The 22222-nt window shown below is 39.6% G+C and overlaps 1 protein-coding gene across 1 annotated transcript in view; it reads right to left on the reverse strand.

The window, feature by feature from the left end:
• LOC124612259 (proteasome activator complex subunit 4-like) overlaps positions 1–22222 on the reverse strand; it is a 231161-nt gene that overhangs the window by 103485 nt on the left and 105454 nt on the right. The window contains exons 21-22 of the mRNA XM_047140346.1: positions 20372–20501; positions 6626–6867 (exon numbers count right to left, since the gene is read on the reverse strand). Coding sequence (XP_046996302.1) covers positions 6626–6867; positions 20372–20501 — 372 coding nt within the window. The remainder of the gene's footprint in view (positions 1–6625; positions 6868–20371; positions 20502–22222) is intronic.

The following is a 22222-nucleotide window of genomic DNA, read 5'->3' on the forward strand; positions in this document are numbered from 1 at the left end:
AACGGCTGAGACAGGAAAGAACGTATGAAGATGGGGAGGTGCCCACAACAGCCCCATTGATGCAGTTGTGTGAGAATACAGTGTCTCCAAGTAGTGTCATATGTCTTACTGATATCAAAGAATATACCGATACAGCCACATCTAGGAGGGTCAAGTTGTCGACAGTGGACCGAAATCTTCAGAATCCACACTGAGGGCAGCTACAGAGTTGCCTGGTCTCTCACAACCAGACCAGATGACAGTTAACCATTTGTTCCACAGTCTTTCCTATGCAGCTTGTAAAGGCGATACCGCTGTAACTACTGGGAGAAGTACGGTCCTTTCTTGGTTTCAGAAAGTGTATTAGAACCACCTCCCTCTATGAGTTTGGGAAGTTTCCTGTCTGCCAAATAAGATTAAAACATTTGAGGGGGGTTTCCTTTGACACCGCTGGCAAATGGCGAAGCATGCAGTACTGGATTCAGTCTTGACTGGGTGCAGTATCAGTAGTCTCAGACAATGCTGATTCGAGTTCCCACGTGGAGAAAGGAGAGTTGTAGACCTCAGAACAGTTGGATCTGAAGTCCAACTTGCCCTCTCGACAGTTGCACGGTAGCAACTAAATGCTGGACCCTGGCTTGCAAAATGTTTGACCAACATCTGTGCAACGTCTCTGGGTGACATTTGGAGATGCCCCTGTTTCAGCACTATTGCTATTGGTAAATGACTGCTGTACTGTTTCTCCTGGGTGGTCTTGGGTTTAAAATAATGTAAGCTAAATATTACAATAAATTTTGTAAAGAACTGACAAGTTACGCCAAGGAAGAAGAGAGAGAACTACAATGGACAAGTTATTCCAAGGACTCTTGCACTTCTATGCATGAACTATCTTTCATTTGTCATTCGCTTATCTTATCTGCTTGGATTTGGACCTAAGAGGACACTCTTGTGTAAAGCTCATCTTGCTGTACCAACTAATAATGTAAGTTATACTTAAAACCAGAAAAATATAATAGTTATTTTGTCAAAAGAATTTGTGTATGTGGTCAATCAATTTGTAATCTGTTACCTGGATTGTCCTAAGTAGATATGGGCCTTAACAAAGAATTTTCATTGTCAAGCGCCATCTTAGAAAATCTTTTCTTTTAGCTCATCTACGAGACCTGCCAGCGGTTAGGACAATTAACTTTCTTTCAGATGCTATGAGCCCGGCGGCTACTGACAATATTTTAACAATTTTTGCTCACAGCTTTTCTTTATATAACAAGATAACATCCCATGCAGAAAAGGTCTGGTCACAGGATTCCAGTTCCATTATAGGATTTCTTTTGTAGATGCTACTCTTGTTATCTTATATTGGGGAATCAAGATGAAACCACAATATTAAGTTACATATTGCAGCAGTTTACATCGAACATACTTGTGAAATATTCTCTGGTGCGATAAGCACACGACTTCTCATGAGCCTGGAATAATATAAGTGGCGTTGGGTAAAGAAGGAAAGGACAATTAACTATCGATGATTACGTAACTACCCTGACAACTGAGATAGTTTATTAATTACTGATCTGTGTCAGGCTAACATAAAAGATATTTCACTAGTAAGAACATTCTTGTGAGTCATTTGCAGAAAAGTGTTTTCAACCGCTACTATTGAGTCATTAAGAATATGAATACATTGGCAGACTGCCGTATATTTTTTACATATCACTGTTTTTATATTTTTACGTTACACTGCGTTTACCGGATATCCTCCTAAGGGCTTCCCACACTTTTATAGAACAAGTGGAACGAATGATGGGAGTCCAGGAACTCTTGCCATGACCGTTTTTTGCTCTCCTTGATGACACTGTCCTGGATGGCGGAATGGCACTCTTCTGTCCCCCAAGGTACAGGTCACCTCCTAAGAGGGCTTCAAAGGAACTGCAGCACCACCTGTGCATTGACAAATTCAGGTGCTAGTGCTGACAGTAGCAATCTCCGTTTGTGTAGTGGTGTCAACTTTCAGGACCACCTGCTTCAAAATGGAAGAAAAGGAGGCAGCAAACATGGGTGGCTGCATGGACTAGTAAAACTTCTTGGCTTCACCATATGGGATGCACTTTGTAGTTTTGATCCCTTGGATCTTCTGTTCCTCAAGGAAAAACTCTGCAGTCCCTGCTCCATACAGGGTTATCCCCAGAGCAGTTGACATACTTTTTGATGGAGAGGAGCAACCAACTCCATCATGGGTGGCTTTACCACGTTTCCCACAAGTGGCTTCTCCTTTACAGCCAAGAGCAGTGTGGCCAAAGTGCGGGCATTTGAAACACGGCAGTGGATTTGGGTAATAAGATCGTACACTTAGGCATAGGAAACCTGCCTTCACGCACTCTGGTAGTTTGTTGCTGTAAAAAGTCTGATTTTACGAGATGGCCATTCACGCATTTCATGATGTGTTGCACATTGACAATGCCTTCCCGGCACCATTCGGCTTTCAGTTCTTTTCGGGGAATGTCAGCTAGATCCCTGCAAGTCACACCGCCTTTGTTGTAGTTCAAGGTGTTGTGCAATTCAGTTTCTATTGCATACTCCCCAAGGCATTGAGCTTTCTGAAGGTTTTTGACTTGTTGGGAGCTAAATGTTTCAACTAACAAGGACCCATTGCACAAGCACTTAACAGATTTTAAGATGCCAGCAATGCCTTCTAAGCCTTTCTATATGTAAAATCACAAAACTTTTTCAAAATTACTCTCTTTTCTTTTCCCATTCTGCAAAATGCATTGCATTCTGTTACTACTGATTGAATCAGGAGGACTGGCTACACGAGTCCTTGGGGTGTTGGTATCTTCCAGAGGGCCACCCTTTCTTCTGGGAGGGGATAAAGGAAATTTCTGAGGATCAATTTTGGTCCCACAAACAGCTAGGGATATAAGGGTCCACTCAGACAGGGCCCCACGTACCTGAGTAAGCTTTATACAACTGAGGTGTGACCAGTTCCCCAGAGGTTGCCTGCTAATGACTGTTCCACCTCAACAGCCATGCGTCCCATCAGTGTGCAGCACACCTTGAGATTGAGTGGCTTTTCTTTTCTTTTTCTTTTTTTAATAGTGGTTTATTCCTTCCTTGTGATCTGGGCACTCAAGCCAAGATCCCCATTCCCTCAGACACACAACATTCTGCCGCCAAGCTGCACAGTGGTCGCTGAAGCATGTCCAGAGCTTATGGCGACAGAGAACTGGCAGTGCTTATAAGTTCCCAGCTCAGAAACCCCAGGGTCGCCAAGCCCGTACTCAGCAAACAAATGTTGAGCCCCTGAGAGATTGTTCATTATAAATATTATTATAATCATTTAAACAATAATTAAACAGAAGAAGAAAGAGTAGCTTTCACTGTTACTGAGCAAGCAACAGATTTTTTTTCTGATATCCTGCGTAAGTACAAATAGCTTGTACTAGTTAGACAAGAGACTCTGTTAATTTATACATTAATTCCATTTCACATCACTGAAGATTCTCCTTTCTTTAAGGGGACTTATGAGGCAGAATGAATGAATGAACAAATTAATATCAATGCAAAATCAGCACTGACACCAGAAAGGATATGATGGTGAACAGCTTAATTACAGCTAACCACTGGTTTTTGTACTTGACTTTGCAGAGGATCATGTGCTTAAATAAATGCCCATAACTAATTAAATCAAGGTTAAGATCGTGCACTCTGCTCTGGGCTTCGCCTTCCATGGAGTATGATCTGGCTAGTGCAGTCTTCTTTGAAGAATTCCAGGCCAGCACATAAATCAAACATAACAATGTCAGCACTACCCAAGACACATCAGTGGCTAAATGCAGAAAACAGTTAGGAAGAGTAAATTTGTATGCAGAAGTCTAATCATTGCATTGTAAATCATTTCTTTTGTAAATGCACCCCGCTGCATCTAAAATTACACTGAGGTGACAAAAGTGACAGAGCATTGGCAGAGCTGTTATTTGTACTCAGGTGATTCATGTGGAAAAGTTCCCGATGTGATTGTGGCCACATGACAGGAATTAATAAACTTTGAATGTGGAATGGCAGTTAGAGCTTAGGTGCATGGGACATTCCATATCGGAAATTGTTGGGAAGTTCAAATTTTGAGATCCACAGTATCAGAAAATTAGAGACATTACCTCTCATCATAGATAATGCACAGCCATTAAATCCATTTAACGACCAAGAGCAGCAGCGTTTGCATAGAGTTGTCAGTGTTAGGAGGCAAGCAACGCTGCACGAAATAATCACAGAAATCAATGTAGGACATACGATGAATATAACTGTTAAGACAGTGTGACAAAATTTGGTGTTAATGGGCTATGGCACCAGATGACCAATCATCATCATCATCATCATCATCATCATCATCATCATCATCAATGTACCATGTCACTGGGCCACAACAATCTGCGATTGGTTTGAGGAACGTTCTGGACAATTCAAATGAGTGATCTGGCCATCCAGATCGCCCAACATGAATCCCAGTGAACATTTATGGGACATAACTGAAAGGTCAGTTTATGCACAAAGTATTGCATTGACAACACTTTGTCAGTTATGGACAGCTATAGGAGCAGTATGGCTCAATATTCCTACAGGTGATTTCCAATTATGTGAGTTTATGCCACACTGAGTTGCTGCACTGTGTTAGGCAAAAAGTGGTTCAACACTATATTATGAGGTATCCCGTGACTTTTGTCATCTCATCTCAGTGTATATTGTAACCTTCTGCACCAAAAACTCATCCAACTGAGCATTTCTTGTTGCCTGACTGAAAATATCATCTTGTTTGTGTCTCCCCTTTCATGTTTCAACATTTCACACAGGATATCCCCCAAACCATGTTACAGTACAGCTACTGGAAGGAGAGGGGGGGCTGTGATGGAGAACGACAGTCACAAGGGCTTCTTTTTGAATGGAACTGTCACTCCGATGTAGAGAAATGATACATAGTAGATAAGATTTAGATTTACTTTTTGTTCCAATTGACTCCTAATGAGAAGATCCTCCAGGATGTACAACATGTCAGCAGAACAAGAACACACAGTAAATACTTAGAATGAAAAACAAATATAAGTATGTTAACATATCTTCCACAGAGCCCAAATGGAATGATTGTCAGGGATGAGGAGCGAGTTAGCAAATTTTTAAACATATTTTCAATTAAAAGGTAATAAGCAATGAACAGAAGACTCATTTTACAGCACATATTTACAATGATCTCATTACTACATTGAGTTTGTACAGATATCAGATTGTACTAATATTCACATTATTTTATATTATTAGTAAAATACATACACCCAGTTGTTTCTACTAAGAAATTCATCAATGTAGTAGAAAAAGTTAGCCACCAATAAACCCTTTATGCTCCTCTTAAACTGAACTTTATTGACAGTTGAAACTTTTTGCAGCTGCTGTCAAATTATTAATTTCTAGTACTGATTCCTTGTACAGAGCTGCTGGGTTGAAAAAAAGGAGATGTATTTTTAATGATAAATTTCAATAAGGAATAAATATATTGGGAAGCAGTAGTTAATATCACTAGTTCCCTGAACAGGCCCCTGCAAGATGTTCTCGAGTTCATGCCACAAATAATTCTTATAATTTTATATCTGGAAAACTTGGCTTGGCTTGATGAGTTACCCCAAAAAATTATCCCATACAACATTACGGAATGAAAGTAATTTTAGTATGTCAGCTTTTTCCATTTTTATATCCCTTATGTCTGACAACATTTGCAAGTAGGGAATAACAATGTGCAAAGACTTTCAGTGAAGTCAGAACATTTGTGTGAGTAACTCAGTTAGCAGTTTGGATTTCCGTTTGACACTGTTTTAATGCCAGAGGAAGTTTTATGTAAGTAGTTAATTTATTTTACATTGCATTTGAGGAAAGTGCAAAGGGAAATCACGACTGCCATGTCATAAGATTACTACTGAGTTCATCACAAAACTCTTAATAAATCACTAATGGTTCAGAAGAAAAAGGAAGAGCTGTGTAATGCTATGCATGTGATCATCTCTATCTGTAAGGGCTGAGACTGAAATGGATTTGAGTGGCCTACACTTTGTATCATCTAAAACGCAAAATTATATGAAATGAACTACTCAATAAAGAGTAATGGAAGTAGACATCTGAAGAAAAACACACACATAAAATGCCTATGCTCATTAAATGCAAACAATTTCCCTTTCAGACATCCTGCTTTATCAAACAGCCAAGTGAAACAAAACAGAAATACAAGTTCTGATTACATACAAGAATATTATATGAATTTTAAAAGAGCAAAGGGCCATGCCATTGATGTTACAATCATCAGATGAGAAAATGATCTCAGATTGTAGATCACAGAAGGAAATCAACCATTTCATTTCCAAAATAACCCCACCATTTGCCAAATTCAGTTTTGACATAGTGAAAATTCCAGATGGGAATAATACAACACTTTCAAAAATTACGTTAAGAGCCACTCTACATCAGGCACTAGATGACACTAAAAAACATAAGGCTAGATACCTAAAGTATCTAAAGGCCACCTTAGATGGCAATTTTTATGATGGCTATACGCATACTCTTATTTTTTATCTTATTTAAGTAGAACAACATCACCAATAACATCCATAATACTTACTTTGGCCAAGAATAATAGCCATGATACATATCATGAACGTATCTTGGTTTATCCCATTCTTCAGCTGTCAGTGGTCGCGTACTTCCATTATATTGAACCCATGCATTGTCATCCCGTTCTCCTGGAATTATTTTACTCTCCAACTTAATACCATCCTTCAAAAGGGAGCGTGGATCAATAACAATTTTTTTATGTGGGCGCTTCTGCTGCTTCAACAAAAAAACTGTGCCTCGTATCGCAATCTGTAACCAAAAGTTGCACTGTTTGTTTGGCAAATTATGATGCAGTAAATAGTAATAAAATCAAAATTGTAATTTCTATCTTCACATTTTGACAGAAAAAGTTAGCTTTTTGAAAACTTAGGCTAATATAAATTATAGTATTTCATAATGTTTTCATTAGCACGAGCAACGAAAATTCTCCAAGTGTGTTCGTTTCCACTCTCTTTCACTGCATAATGAATGTAAACTTCTACAAACAATTTAATCTGAAGCTTCCCCGTAATAGCTGTGATCATATTTGTGGATTTCTACATCAGTATGCACACTGAGTATTACATTAAGTTACACGACAGAGGACACCTTTTACATTTTAATTTACAAAGTTTTTTTTGTCATTCCATTCCTTGACAGAGTATCATATAATGATTCCTTACAAGAGAACCTAAAAAGTGACAGCTTACAAACCTCTTTCACAAGCTAATTGGTCCACTTTTTACAGTACTTATGTGAACAGTATCTGCTCCGTAGCTGAGCAGTCTGTACGTCTTACTTGCTTGCAGAGGACCTGGGTACAATTCAACACCAGGGATTTTTCCTTGGTGAAGTGTACAGAGCCTCACGAGGTCAGTTGAGGAGCTACCTGAATGAGAAGTAATGGTCTCCAGGTCTCAAAAGCTGACAACAGCCAGGTGAGTAGTGTGCTGGCCCCTTACCCCTCCACATTGCATTCAAATGACACCACAGGGCAGAGGACAATACAGCAGGAAATCGGCATCGCGTGGTTCTCTGCGGATGATTATGGAATTACTCTTTGTATGTAAACATTATACAGTGAGCCTAAGACCATTTCTGGATTCCATCTTAAGTTTCTTTGAATCTGTTAATTCACTTTTCCTGGAATTTCTGTGAAACTCTGTCATGAAGCAAACAACAGTAGACAAGTTAATGGTTGTGTGGATCACAGTTGGGTATTACAGGAGGAACCTGGATTGCCCTATAGTCACATATGATACCTCAAAAACCTTCTTATGCCTATTGGCCATTTCACTTAGTAGGTATGATACCCAGGATTACTCTATGGTTCACTCCCCTGTTCATTATATTATACGAGCTTACCGAAGTCAAGTTTGTGAGCATTAGCATTGCCCTGTACATACATTCACTGTCAGATGCTGTTGACACCAAACTTCATCTGAAAACACTCCAAGTTCTCCAATCCATAACAACAGCTACGTAACTGTGTTGAGACTTGTTCCTGTACTCTCATTAGTCACCTCTTAATTTTCCTTGAAAATGCTGTTTTCTTGTGTGGACTGTGCCTGATCACACTTCATCAACAAATAGCCCTAGCAATAGAGAAATGTAGATCCTTCAGTGATCACTGCCATTTCTAACTCTGCATTAATGTGTTCAATTTCACTATAAACATATGGTTGGGCATGACACTGGAACAACTAAGAACAGTTTGGTGCCACATACCAAAGACACTAAGTGACCATATCACTATATACATCAAACTCCGGATATTCCGTATTTTGTCCTTGTCGAGGCTACTGTATATCCCATTTAATATTACAGTACTATCTTTTCCTCTTTTATGAACTCACATGAACGTCCTACATCATCTGTAACTGTTTAAATACCTGTACCTGACTTGAATATCTTGTTGACTGGATATTCAGTTCCTACCCTCTCTGCAAATGAAGGCCTTACATTTCACTTAAAAGCTGCTTTTTAGTCAGATTCTCAACCAACCTGTTTCAACTGCACACTCTACAGTACTAAATTAACTTCCTGTTTATTATGAACAATGAGTGGGGACTTAAAATATGTACAGATTCCATCCTGAAACTGACAGTTTAGTGATCTTTTATGTGTTTTGAATCAAGTGTCCCACAGTTTAGTTTTTTAAGTATTTGTGATACACTCTCTGGTAAGTCTACAGCAGTTTATGTTGCCATTCTTACTACTACCTACACAATTTTTCACTGCAACAGGTCCTTACTCATAAATCAGTAAAAACTGAACTATTCTACAATGATGTTATATTGTACATTCTCCAGGTCAGATAACCTATACTGTCAAGTAGCACTGAAGTGCAGAAATAGCCACTGGTGAACACTGTTCTTCATTTATTCTATTGGCTGTGTTCTAGTTTATTGTGTAAGAATGAATGACGAATTATTTGATGAAGTTCCATTCCTCTCTAAGTACATACGGGAGGTGGAATTGATCATCCTTCACTGTTCCTTTAGTACAAAGAAAAGGGTGTTGAAATTTTATGTTCAACATCTCCCATTAACCAAACCTGACATGAAACACAAACACTTTGAAAATATTCTACTGTAAACCATACAAAGTGATTCATAAATAATCCAGTTCATAGAAAAATTGCTGTTTCCTAGTATCCTACTAATGAATCAAAGTCTGCTGCTATCTTTGTTTATGTCTAACATGGAGACCACATGGCAAACGAATTTTTGTATTTTTTTATGTTTATGGTACATGAAACTCAAATACTAACCCCCTAAAATAGTTCAATGCAACTCCCAAAACTTCTCAAAAAAATTGACTTTGAAGTTTTTCAACCATCTTTAGTAAGTTAATGCAAGGCTCATTTTGCTCAACACGCCGTGTTGCTCTATGGTAGAATGCTCGCCTGCAATGTAGGGGTTTTAACAGATTTTACTCCAAGTTGATGCAAATTTTTAAACAGAGATACATGTTCTAGTAGCAGTTCTGTGAACTTTAAAATAGGTAAAGATGGAAAAGAATCATTAATGCTCAAGACTGTTATCACTGGTTCGAGTCTTCTTTCGGTCATTATCTCTTCTTTCCTTTTTTTCTATTCAATTCAAATACCTTATCAATTAAAAATAAAAACATCAAATATGTGCTAATTAAAGAGTATCTAAACGCTATTTTAATTTTAAAAAACACATCTTGTTATTTCTAATTACATATTGCCCACAAAAGCCCAGTTTTCATTGCAAATATGAATTCTTAATTACTGATCTTTTACAAAAGATTGTTTAAATTTTTAAAAAATGTATCTTAAACTTCTTGGAAATATTCATGGAACCTGCAGCTTTCTTTACAACTTTGGCAAGGCTGGGAACTGAGCCAGTGCCACACGCGTGGTTGACAACCCCTCTGCCACATTCTCACATGATCTGCCAAGAAAAATTGACCTGTTTTAGCCTATTAAAGATGGTTGCAAACTTTCGAAGTCAATGTCTAGATAATTTTTGAGAGTTGCATTGAACTGCTTTTGCAATCTGATATTTGAGTTCTGATCTTCATGTACCATAAACATAAAAAAAAAAAAAATCACAAAAATCTGTTTGCTGTGTGGTTCCCTTGTAAGCCTAAATGACTGTTACATTTCATATCCTCACAGTTTAACATCTACCTGTCTGCACTTCAATTCTTTAAAAAGAAGAGGAGGAGGAGGAGGAATAGGAAGAGGAAGTTTTTGTGGTGGTGGTGGTGGTGGTGGTGGTGGTGGTGATAAGAAGAAGGGGCGAGTCTCTTTGTCATCTTTAACCATTATGTAAGTAAATATTATTGTAGATCTAACTGCTATTTGTGCAAACTGACCCAGTTCCTCTACACGGTCCAGACTGAGCTGTACCATTGTCAGTTGATCTCAGTTAAATGATAGTACATACAGACTATTTTTCACATTAGTGGTTTTAAGTTTCTCATGTAGTCAAAACATAAATGTCCTCTTTGTAGGCACTTATAGTGAGTCCAAACACCTCATCGCTAATAATTTCAACCTCCACTCAATATTCAGTACAGAGTATGACCCGCTACAGTGAGAAATGTTTCTAATCCTCACATCCTGTTGCAATTGTTTCCACCACTGGTGACTGATGCCTTCTACAGGAGTATTTGTTGGGGAATTTATAAGAATTGTTTGGAGCCTGAAGCCAATTCAGATAGGCAGAGTTTCAACTAATCTGACAATCTGCTGCCTTACAACACCTGTCAGAGCACACTGACAATTTTGTATTATAATATCTGTGTACTTCACACTATTTCCGCAGCTCTCGTGGAAGAAGAAGTAGTGCATACTGATTCCATGCTTTTGGCCAACTCCAAATACATAATCTTTTCTCAAGTGATGATGGTATCACTATATATGAAGAATATACCGAAAAGGCAAACATGCCCTTTCCAGTGGGTTTGACGGTATCAAGAAGAAACATTGTTTCTGGGTCACCTACATGCAAGAAAGATATGAACTAGAACATAGCATCTGCGTGGCAAAGCTGAGTGACTGGCTTTCATTCCCCATCACTCGTTATCGACACTGCTGAGCCTCACTCATTTTCATGTGTGTGAGCACTTTCCACTTCTGATTCAACAAATGCAATGCCCTTTACAAACAGCTAAGAAAACATGTCAGTTATCTATGACATAATGCAGCAAGAGGCACGTAGGAAAAGCGATGAGACTGTGCACACTGCAAATTCACAGCCTGTGTGCATCCTTGTTAAGTCCAGCATGGCTATGCAAGCCACTCGAGTAGCTGTGTCATTTGGCTAGGAGGTGTTGATCATTTCTGGCAACTTGTGCCAAGCTGTGCAAAATTTACTCACTGCCTCTCGTACACACTGCAGCCAAGCAAACAGCGTGTGGACTGGGTACAAAGCTTCAGTGTTCTATGTTGTCCCTTCTCCCAGTCACCACTACAACAGTGAAATGAATATCAACAGGAAATCTTTTAAAGATACTTTGAGAGCTGACTAAGAATTTGGGAACAATGTGAAAGCTCTGTGAATAATTCCCTTCTGTGTTAATAAGTATGCCTTCATTTCAGGCTACCTCAAAAGAGAACCTAATATATTTGTTGATAGCATCAACATGACTGCCTCTGCTTACAATCGTTTTACAATGGTATAGAGATCACAACATGATCATAAAGGTGCACCTTTATTATTCAAAAGAGATGAAATCTATTCAATTAGTATCTCTGGTATCCTCACTTTAAAATTCATAACATTAACTAGAAAATATCATTTGGGTATATGTTAATGTCTACAGTCATATAACCAAAAGTACTGCAAGACTTCCTTGCAAAAATCTGTAATCAAAGGATTATCCACAAAAAGGGCACATTTTGTCTGAAGGATTCATGTTGAAATTAATGGAGTTTTTGGGGAAGCAGTAGAAAAAAATGCTCATCGGATAGAAGTTATGCAGATAAGTAAATAAATTTTCAAACGTACTACCCTTTGCTGCAATCCTTATTACAGTCCAAACAAAGTTGTTCTGAGTATAGTACTATGTTGAGTGCCCTGTGCCCAACACAGTTACTGGGCTCCGGACAATCAAACAGTAAAAAAAACGCAGGTTCATCAAAGTCTGAATTTAAAAGTGATTACCACTCTGTTCCTTACAGTCGATGTGTTTGATACGTGGTTGCCACAACTGAGTCAGACTGGCTCATCCATTTGTGGTTAAGAAGTATACAGAATAACGCTCATGTTAATATCACAATATGAACGAGTTTCCATCCTTCACCAGCCACCCTTTTCTACCACAATTTGCTACAATCATGCAACACACATGTAACTGTCAATGGTCGAACCAACTGACAAATGTCCTGAACTTGCTACTAATCTTCTCCTAAGTGCCAACCTGTAATGGCAAATTGTTGGTGAACCACTTTGCAACATTATCACCAGCTCTGGTCAAGAGTGAAATTCTCAGTGATTCTGCCAGAGATGAATGCAATATTGGCAACTGATAGTTCATCTCCTGTATATGTCCACAATCATTCTTCCCAGCAATTTATGAAACAATAAAAACTTCTTCCTAATTTGGAAGGTATTTAGTAAAAAGTGATGAACTAAGGAATGGTTATTAAATTCAGATGTTGAAATACATCAGATGGAAATATGTTGATTTATCTGCCCCTGATCGATATGCCGAGACCTTTCACTCATAACATTACACAATCAAAAGGAAAAGATAATCACTTTTCCATATATATTATAAAAGTAAGTGTACAGTGTGTGTGCTGCCAAAACTCAGAAATGAGTCCCAGTGCGTACAAGGGAGTTATATGGTGTGGTAGCGCTCTATCCCCTAACCATGAAGAAGGTTCCCATTTTTACCTGAAGAGCGTGCTTTTGAAAATAAAAGGACTGGAAAGGTTCGCCCTCTAGAAATTTCTAGAACAATGAGGAGTATTCAGGAACATTTCAGAACATTCAAGGGTATTCAAAAGCATTTCAAACATTCCAGTATGTTCCGGAATATTATGGAATGTTTGGGAATAGTCTGGAATGTTCCAGAAGATTCCAGAATGTTCAGGAACATTCCAGAACATCCCAGATCATTGTGGAGCGTCCCAGAACACACTCAAATATAATGGAATGTTCTGGAACATTGCGGAACACTTCAAGCCTTTTGATATGTTCTGGAATTCGCCACTAGTGGGGTTTTCCACTGGTAGGTGTACCTAAAGCAAGACCTGTTGTGAGCTTGAAGGTCAGTTTCTTATCAGTGATGAAGGGAGGAAGTGAAAAAGTAGTGCAGTGATTGAATAAAAACAAACAGTGAAGTGTGAGTAGTCAAAGTGATACAGTGACTGAATATAAATCCTACTGACCAGACAACTGGCCTTGCTATACTCAACAATGATTTCTGCAACATAGCCACTGCTGAAAACAAACTCATTGACCACATTTATCCGACATTGTTCACACCCAGTCCAATCTGGACTGGCTGTTTGAAAGGGCAATTCTGGCAATTAAAAATAATATTGTTGATGTATCAACTTTAATATTCAAAAGAAAAGTCCCAGTGGAGAGAGAATGTACAAATTGATCTACAAGATTGTAAGCATTGAAGAAAATGTGAACTTCCCTACAGAAATCCTAAACGGTTTGCAAGTAACAGGAATTCCATTAAACTGCCTGCAATATAAAATTGTACCTCCGATCATACTACTCAGAAATCAACTCACTAAAACTATGTAATGAAACAAGGATGATCATCAAACGGCTATCAAATAACATCATCGAAACCCAACTTATGACTGCGAAGTACACAGGACACACACTATTTATCCCCAGAATACCACTGGTCTTTACTGAACTGCCACTCCAATCTAAGAGACTGCAATTTCCAATCAAATTAACCTACAGTTTTACAATTAACAAATCACAAGGACAAACTTTAAAATGTTGTGGCATCAACCTCAAAAACTCCTGCTTCTCCCTTGGTCAACTGTATGTAGCTTGCTGTCATTGAAGCAACAATTATAAATGTCATTATCAAAAGGGACAATGAATTCACCACACCTAACAAAATATTGAACACCTCAAGACAAGAAATGAGGGCAAATTCTGTAGTGCTGGTAGTATTATGGCACACATCAAATCACATTACTTCTTTAGCAAAGACCACAAAAATAACTAGACTTGATAGCAACCAAATGAAATTTTCTGTTGGTTACTGCAAGCTTCAATAACACACAACAATTAGTATTGGCAGTATCTGTCACCAGAAAGATTTTGTTCCAAGGCCCTTGAATGGTGGGACGGTATTGGACGAAATGCCATCTCATTAACTTTCCTCAATATAAAACATGTAGTTGTCATCATAGGCAGACTATTTTGATATATTTATACCGGTGTGCTGACCACAAGCCCCTCCATCTCTGCAGCCCCTGATGCCTAATGTCGGTACTATTGGACCTTCAAGGCCTGTTCAGATTGGGTTAGTTTAGTTAATAATCTTTCCTTTACGACGATTCCCATTTGGGAGGACAATGGTTCAAATCCGCATCTGGCCATCCTGATTTAGGTTCTCCATGATTTCCCTAAATCGCTTCAGGCAAATGCTGGGGGTTCTTTTGAAAGGGCACAACTGACTTCCTTTCTTATCCTTTCCCAATGTGACAGGACCAATGTCCTTACTGTTAGGTCCCCTCCCCAAATAAACCAACCAACCAGCAAATGAACCTTCATGGGGGAACATTGTCACATACAATTTTTTAAAGAAGTCTTTGCCATTTGAGTGTTATCTGTTTATGTATTGTACACAATGATGATTTTGGCTTTGTAGCCATTCTCAAGTGGAGGAGGAGATTAGTGTTCAACGTCCCGTTGACTATGAGGTCATTAGAGACAGAGCACAAGCTCAGATTAGGGAAGGACAGGGAGGGAAATCGGCCGTGCCCTTTCAAAGGAAGGATCCTGGCGTTTGCCTGAAGTGATTTAGGGAAATCACGGAAAACCTAAATCAGAATGGCCGGATATGGGTTTGAAAGATTGTCCTCCCAAATGCGAGTCCAGAGTGCTAACCACTGCGCCACCTTGCTCAGTCCATTCTCAAGTGCATATTGAAATGCCAAAATACACTCCTGGAAATGGAAAAAAGAACACATTGACACCGGTGTGTCAGACCCACCATACTTGCTCCGGACACTGCGAGAGGGCTGTACAAGCAATGATCACACGCACGGCACAGCGGACACACCAGGAACCGCGGTGTTGGCCGTCGAATGGCGCTAGCTGCGCAGCATTTGTGCACCGCCGCCGTCAGTGTCAGCCAGTTTGCCGTGGCATACGGAGCTCCATCGCAGTCTTTAACACTGGTAGCATGCCGCGACAGCGTGGACGTGAACCGTATGTGCAGTTGACGGACTTTGAGCGAGGGCGTATAGTGGGCATGCGGGAGGCCGGGTGGACGTACCGCCGAATTGCTCAACACGTGGGGCGTGAGGTCTCCACAGTACATCGATGTTGTCGCCAGTGGTCGGCGGAAGGTGCACGTGCCCGTCGACCTGGGACCAGACCGCAGCGACGCACGGATGCACGCCAAGACCGTAGGATCCTACGCAGTGCCGTAGGGGACCGCACCGCCACTTCCCAGCAAATTAGGGACACTGTTGCTCCTGGGGTATCGGCGAGGACCATTCGCAACCGTCTCCATGAAGCTGGGCTACGGTCCCGCACACCGTTAGTCCGTCTTCCGCTCACGCCCCAACATCGTGCAGCCCGCCTCCAGTGGTGTCGCGACAGGCGTGAATGGAGGGACGAATGGAGACGTGTCGTCTTCAGCGATGAGAGTCGCTTCTGCCTTGGTGCCAATGATGGTCGTATGCGTGTTTGGCGCCGTGCAGGTGAGCGCCACAATCAGGACTGCATACGACCGAGGCACACAGGGCCAACACCCGGCATCATGGTGTGGGGAGCGATCTCCTACACTGGCCGTACACCACTGGTGATCGTCGAGGGGACACTGAATAGTGCACGGTACATCCAAACCGTCATCGAACCCACCGTTCTACCATTCCTAGACCGGCAAGGGAACTTGCTGTTCCAACAGGACAATGCACGTCCGCATGTATCCCGTGCCACCCAACGTGCTCTAGAAGGTGTAAGTCAACTACCCTGGCCAGCAAGATCTCCGGATCTGTCCCCCATTGAGCATGTTTGGGACTGGATGAAGCGTCGTCTCACGCGGTCTGCATGTCTAGCACGAACGCTGGTCCAACTGAGGCGCCAGGTGGAAATGGCATGGCAAGCCGTTCCACAGGACTACATCCAGCATCTCTACGATCGTCTCCATGGGAGAATAGCAGCCTGCATTGCTGCGAAAGGTGGATATACACTGTACTAGTGCCGACATTGTACATGCTCTGTTGCCTGTGACTATGTGCCTGTGGTTCTGTCAGTGTGATCATGTGATGTATCTGACCCCAGGAATGTGTCAATAAAGTATCCCCTTCCTGGGACAATGAATTCACGGTGTTCTTATTTCAATTTCCAGGAGTGTATGTCTGACCTGTCATCATTGGGTGGGGAGGGGGGGGAGGGAGGGGGGAACCGTTTCTGGTGTTGGTAGGTCAGTTGTTGTCTTACAGGAGACGAGTACATATCGAAGAACTTAATATGCTGACATTGTGCACAATGAATGAAAACATTTACATACACCTTTCATGAATTGACATTTAGTGCACACCAAGAAAGTTACACTAATGTCTGGAAATAGTAGCAATTTAACCAATAATATTTCAAGAGGAGCCCATCCAGAACTCAACAAAGATTAACTGATATTGCCCTACCATCCCTCACCATATGATTGAAAGAGTGAACAAATGGAAGACACAGACATGCAATTGGAAGATATGGATGTATTGATATGTGTAACATTGCCTACACCTGATGAGGGCACCTGCATTGGGAACAGTGCTGTTATCAAAGGGCAGTCACTTAAACTTCCGTAATGGGCACATATAAGGCCATCCAACTGCAGTCCCTTCCGCAGCTGCTATTATCCAGCTTCACCTCCAAAAGTGAACTGTAACCACCACTGCTGTTGTCATGGATTGATTTAGAGTTGATTTGTCTAGTGCTTCGACTGACGAGTATGTGGTTTCCTCCACCACCACCGCCACCACATGACACTTGATGAGACTTCGCTTACTATCATATTTACAATGTGTGATAGTGCTTTCACTTACATCAGTTTCAACCAGGAACTCTTGCATGTTACCCTATCTAGAGCTATGGGTCATATTAATTTCCATCAGTAACTTTTGTTACTAAAGTTGTTTTTTCATTCAATAAACATTGTTAGTCTTAAATTGCAGGTTACAACAAAAGTAAAGAACATACCAAGAAGCCAAGACAGATTTTTTCAAAGCATCATCTTCGCTATTCTGGAAGAATTTATCCAACCATCATCTTCACTATTCTGGAGCTGACAGAGATTATATCAATCCAACTGATCAAATCACAGGAGGTTGGAAACAATGGGGAGGACTTTCCAGTACATACCTGCATTTTATGTTATAATATCTTTGCACTTCATATCATGTTCACTTCTTTTAAGTGTAAATAAACATTCTCGTTGTTGTGAAAGAAGCAGTGTGTATTTAATTCATGCTCTTGATACATTAGCAAAAGAAACCTTGCGTCCCAAAGTTCTGAATCTATTGTGTAATTTTTAGAAGACACAGAATTATCAAAGCCTCTTAATCAAATCTTATCTTTTGCTCAAAACTTGTGTCAGCTTAAGGAACAATGTTGTAGATAGTAAACTTTCTCAAAACACTGATAAAAACTAGAAATCTCCAGCTTTTAAAACAGAAATCAAATATGAAATCTCCATGCAAGAAGCATTACTTGGTGTGATAAGGTACAAAATCTGCAAGTGGTTACATCTTGTACACTAAAGAAACACTGAGAATACCTCTCAAACATGACAAGCACATTCTCCACACATTTTGGTAATTACTATCCATCAACACTATTTCCATAGAGTGTGTCACTATCCATATGGTTTGAAATGCTGAACTTTCTGTAGCTGGTAAGAGATGCAAGATAATGTCAGTAAAACTGGGTGTCACTGACTTAATTCATTGTTGATTGCAGACAGCACTTCATAACTGATGAACATGAGAACTGATGCAGTACCTTAAAATATTCCCAACACTGTTTCCCTTGTACAGAGCACACATAGATGCCACTCATACTTGAATGACTGAGAAATATGAAGGACAGTTGTGCATGTAAAGGAAACAGAGAGTGTGCAATGGGATAGCACTTGAGCTCCTTAAACTATCTCACTAGATTATTCAACGTACAAAGTTCACCTGAAAGTTTCAGTGAATGGTCTCAGGAAATAAAGGAAACAGGAGTTACAAACAAAATACTTATCTTGGCCTTCAAAGCAATCATTAGCTACAACTCACTTCTGACATCAGTTTAAAGCATTGGAAACTGTCAGCAAACACTTCTTCTAGAACTGCTTGAAACACATTGGTCATGTGGTGTTGGATATCCGCATCATTACAGGAAATATGACTTGGTGCTATCAGTATGATACAGAGATGAAGTAACAGCCTATGGCATGGTGTTCATTGTATTCTCTGCCTCCCAAAAAAAGTCAGCTTACAAAATCCAAGATTATGACTACATTTATTGCCTTTTTTTGACAGCAAGGGCATGATCCAGCATGAATTTCTATTTGTCAGTTGACTTTATGAGAAGAGGGGAAGACAATGAACATCATGCCATTGACAGTCGGTTGGTCTCTGTGTCATATCGGTAGTACCAGGTCTCATCTTGTGTAATGATGCAGATATTCAACAACACGTGACCACAGTGCTTTGGGCAATGCCATCAGAAGAAGTGTTTGCTCACAATTTCCATCACCTTTACAACTAATGCCAGAAGTTTTTAGATAATTCACCAAACTTTCCAGAGGCACCTTGTAATTCACCACACACAATAACATTCAATGGCTTCCATTTCCTTAACAGTAGAGTTGAATTGTCTACTATATAGTGGTAGGTAATTTTTTTTTCAGCCAAAAATAACATTCTCTATGTGGTTACCTTATAATCAATCTACACAAATAAATATCACAGAGTTTTACCAAAATAAAAACAGAAACTAAAGAAGCAACAACAACAAACAAAAATGAAGGTCTGTTACAAGAGCAGACAAAAACATTGAAAGTTCTACTACAACAAGCATTGGAAAATGCATTTTGTAAACAAGACACTTCATAAAACAAGGTATGACCACTGTATGGACTGCAGTAGTTTAGAGCCTACAGATCATGAATCTGTTTGTTGTAAGACAAACATGCTGGACATTATCAAACGGATGTCAAAGTCATAAGCACACCACAAGAATATACAATGCAATTAAGGTGTGACAACTACTCAAAGCATTGTCTGCTATATAAAATTTTTTAGACATTAGTAAGTTGTGTAAGAATTAAAAATATCCACAACATTCATATGCCTTCAGCAACTTAGCAAAAATACACAATACACAGAAATTCATGTACAGCAAACTAAAGAGAATACGGAGGGCAATGTGATGTGCTGAGTGGGTGTGTAGAACACTTGTGCCTTCCACGAAGAAATGGTCCATTTGAATTGTGAGTACATGTGACATAGAGAAGGCCCTGAATATTTAGCAGGTGCAGCTAAAGTACTACTAAGTTTCTATCACACTTCCACGTTTTTCTGCAATTCTCTCATAAATACTTCTAGTGCTGATTCTAGTAAGTCACAATTCCATGTTTTAAACAAATATTTTAAAAACAATGAAACAATCAGTGGAGGTAAAGTTATAAAGGTAATTTAAATGTCCATACCCACAAAAGTACCATCAACAACAAAATTCCAATAAAAATGTTTTTTTTTTTTTTAGTTGCCAACTGGTAGCAGACACATGCAAGTTGAATAAGCAGGAACTTTAAGAGCCAAAAGTTACATAATCTGATGAAAGAGAGAAATTGGTTAGAAGATAAAAGAACATACACAAGATATTGTTAAGGTCAAGTCATAACTTTTGTTTTGATACTTGCTGAATGCTACATGTATGTTTAATTGTTACACACAGGCTTATTATTAAGTATCTGTAACGAACTGCTGCACATCAAAAAGGAAGAAAGATTACAATTTAGCAACACATCAATGATGAATTAATTCCTCAATAATATATTAGCTACACCCCAAATTACTATTGTGTTAACTTACCTTCCTCACTTCCAAAGAATCATGGATCAAAGTGTTGAGGAAATATTTCACCACCCTGGGAGGGTATGCCAAATCTGGATGCACAAGATCCCGAACAAAGCTTAATGCCATTATGTGGTAGCGCCAATGACTAGAGAAAGTAAAATAGAGAATTATCTTCAACGAATACTTACTCAGATAAATATCAAATCTATATTACTAAATCAGGCTAGTTTCCTTCATTCTGCTAGATACATTAGATGCAAAGAATTTAATGTCAGATCTGACAAAAATCAAAGCACCTGATACCTTTGTTAAACTGCTACAATAGCATTTGGAAAAGTAATTAAAAAATCATAGAAAAATTATATCAATATATCCAGAAGAGTGAATGAAATGGACATTTAACAGAATCAATGCTGAAAGTTGTAGTGATAGAAACACTGAACCAATCCTTATTAAGAATGAATAACAAAAATAAATGACAAACAGTGAATATGGTAATCGTCCTTGTGGAGGCTTCAGTGCCACACTACATCAATGCAGTGGACCTGGCAACACCGTTGTTAGAATTTACAGACAGTGCTCAGATTATTCAACGAGGATTACCAGCAATGTGCACCTACACTCTGGCTCAGTTGGAACACAGTGTACGCATGCACAAATACTGTTTGTCTGCATATAACTCCGTAAATAAACTGGAGCACCTACCATACCATTGTACTGTCTGTTCCCTACAAAGTGGTGACCCTTACACACAAATGGAAGCTTCACAGGTACACAACAAGAATGATGAAAGAGAGCGGTATGTGAGTGCCAACCATTCAAGATATGTGAGTATTGAAGATCCACTGTCATCACTCGTGAGTTGTTCATTGACTCTCAGTGCAGCAGTTGCACCAGCACCATTTGCTCTTGGGGCAAACGTGACAACACTGGGAGGTCACTGTGTTCCAAAGGACAATTTCAAGATAGGCAGCAGATATCACAAAAACCAAATCACTACTACAGCAAAAATTTAAAAACAGGTGTGAAAAACAGTCTAACCCTCAAATGTAAATACTTAGAAGTGTTGCCATCTGTTGTTGGGTACGACAACTATCAGAACTGATATTGGTTTCATCCTTAATATAACAAATATCACGAAAATTAGATTTGTATAAGCTTGCTGAAATTGCAGACAAATTCTCAGATGTTGACTCTCCACAGGAGTTTACCATATTTGTCACACCACATAAGGTTGCAATGGATGACTGACATCACAGCTTGATTACCTGCCGTACTACATTGTTATACTCCAAGTGCATAAATGTTGGAGAAATCCTTATATAAGCCACTGAATAAGGAAAACACTTTTTCACATAGAAGATCTGGCAGTACACAGTCCTCTCCCATATTAGGCTAGGAGGATGGTCTTATTAAAGCTGTTTCAGAGGGAGCGCGTCTTGACGTATATTACAATACTCTTATTAGTCAGGAACATCCCATGTAAGGGGGTGTGAGTCTGCCAGCAGCAAGAACTCCACCAGCAACAGTGATGCCCGGAGGTTACAAAAGCAGCCACCAAGCTGCAATTCTCCTGGGGCACTGGCTCCAAATGTATGTGTGTTCTCATGGGCATTCTCATGGCAGCAGTGGCATCACTGAAGTAAACAGCTCATCTTTAGAAATATATGATTGGGTGATTTTACTGAAGTTTACTGACACCTTTCAAGAAGCACTTCATCAACACTGATGTCACCTTTCCCTTTACAGGTCTAAAATTTTTTTCCCCTCTATGACCAAATACTTTATGTCTGAAATAGTTGTGTCCTGGATAGAACAAATAGCTGGCTTATTTAATGTAGTAATCTGGCATTGTATTTGTGTATT

Source organism: Schistocerca americana, chromosome 4 (assembly GCF_021461395.2).
Source record: "Schistocerca americana isolate TAMUIC-IGC-003095 chromosome 4, iqSchAmer2.1, whole genome shotgun sequence".
Taxonomy (NCBI): domain Eukaryota; kingdom Metazoa; phylum Arthropoda; class Insecta; order Orthoptera; family Acrididae; genus Schistocerca; species Schistocerca americana.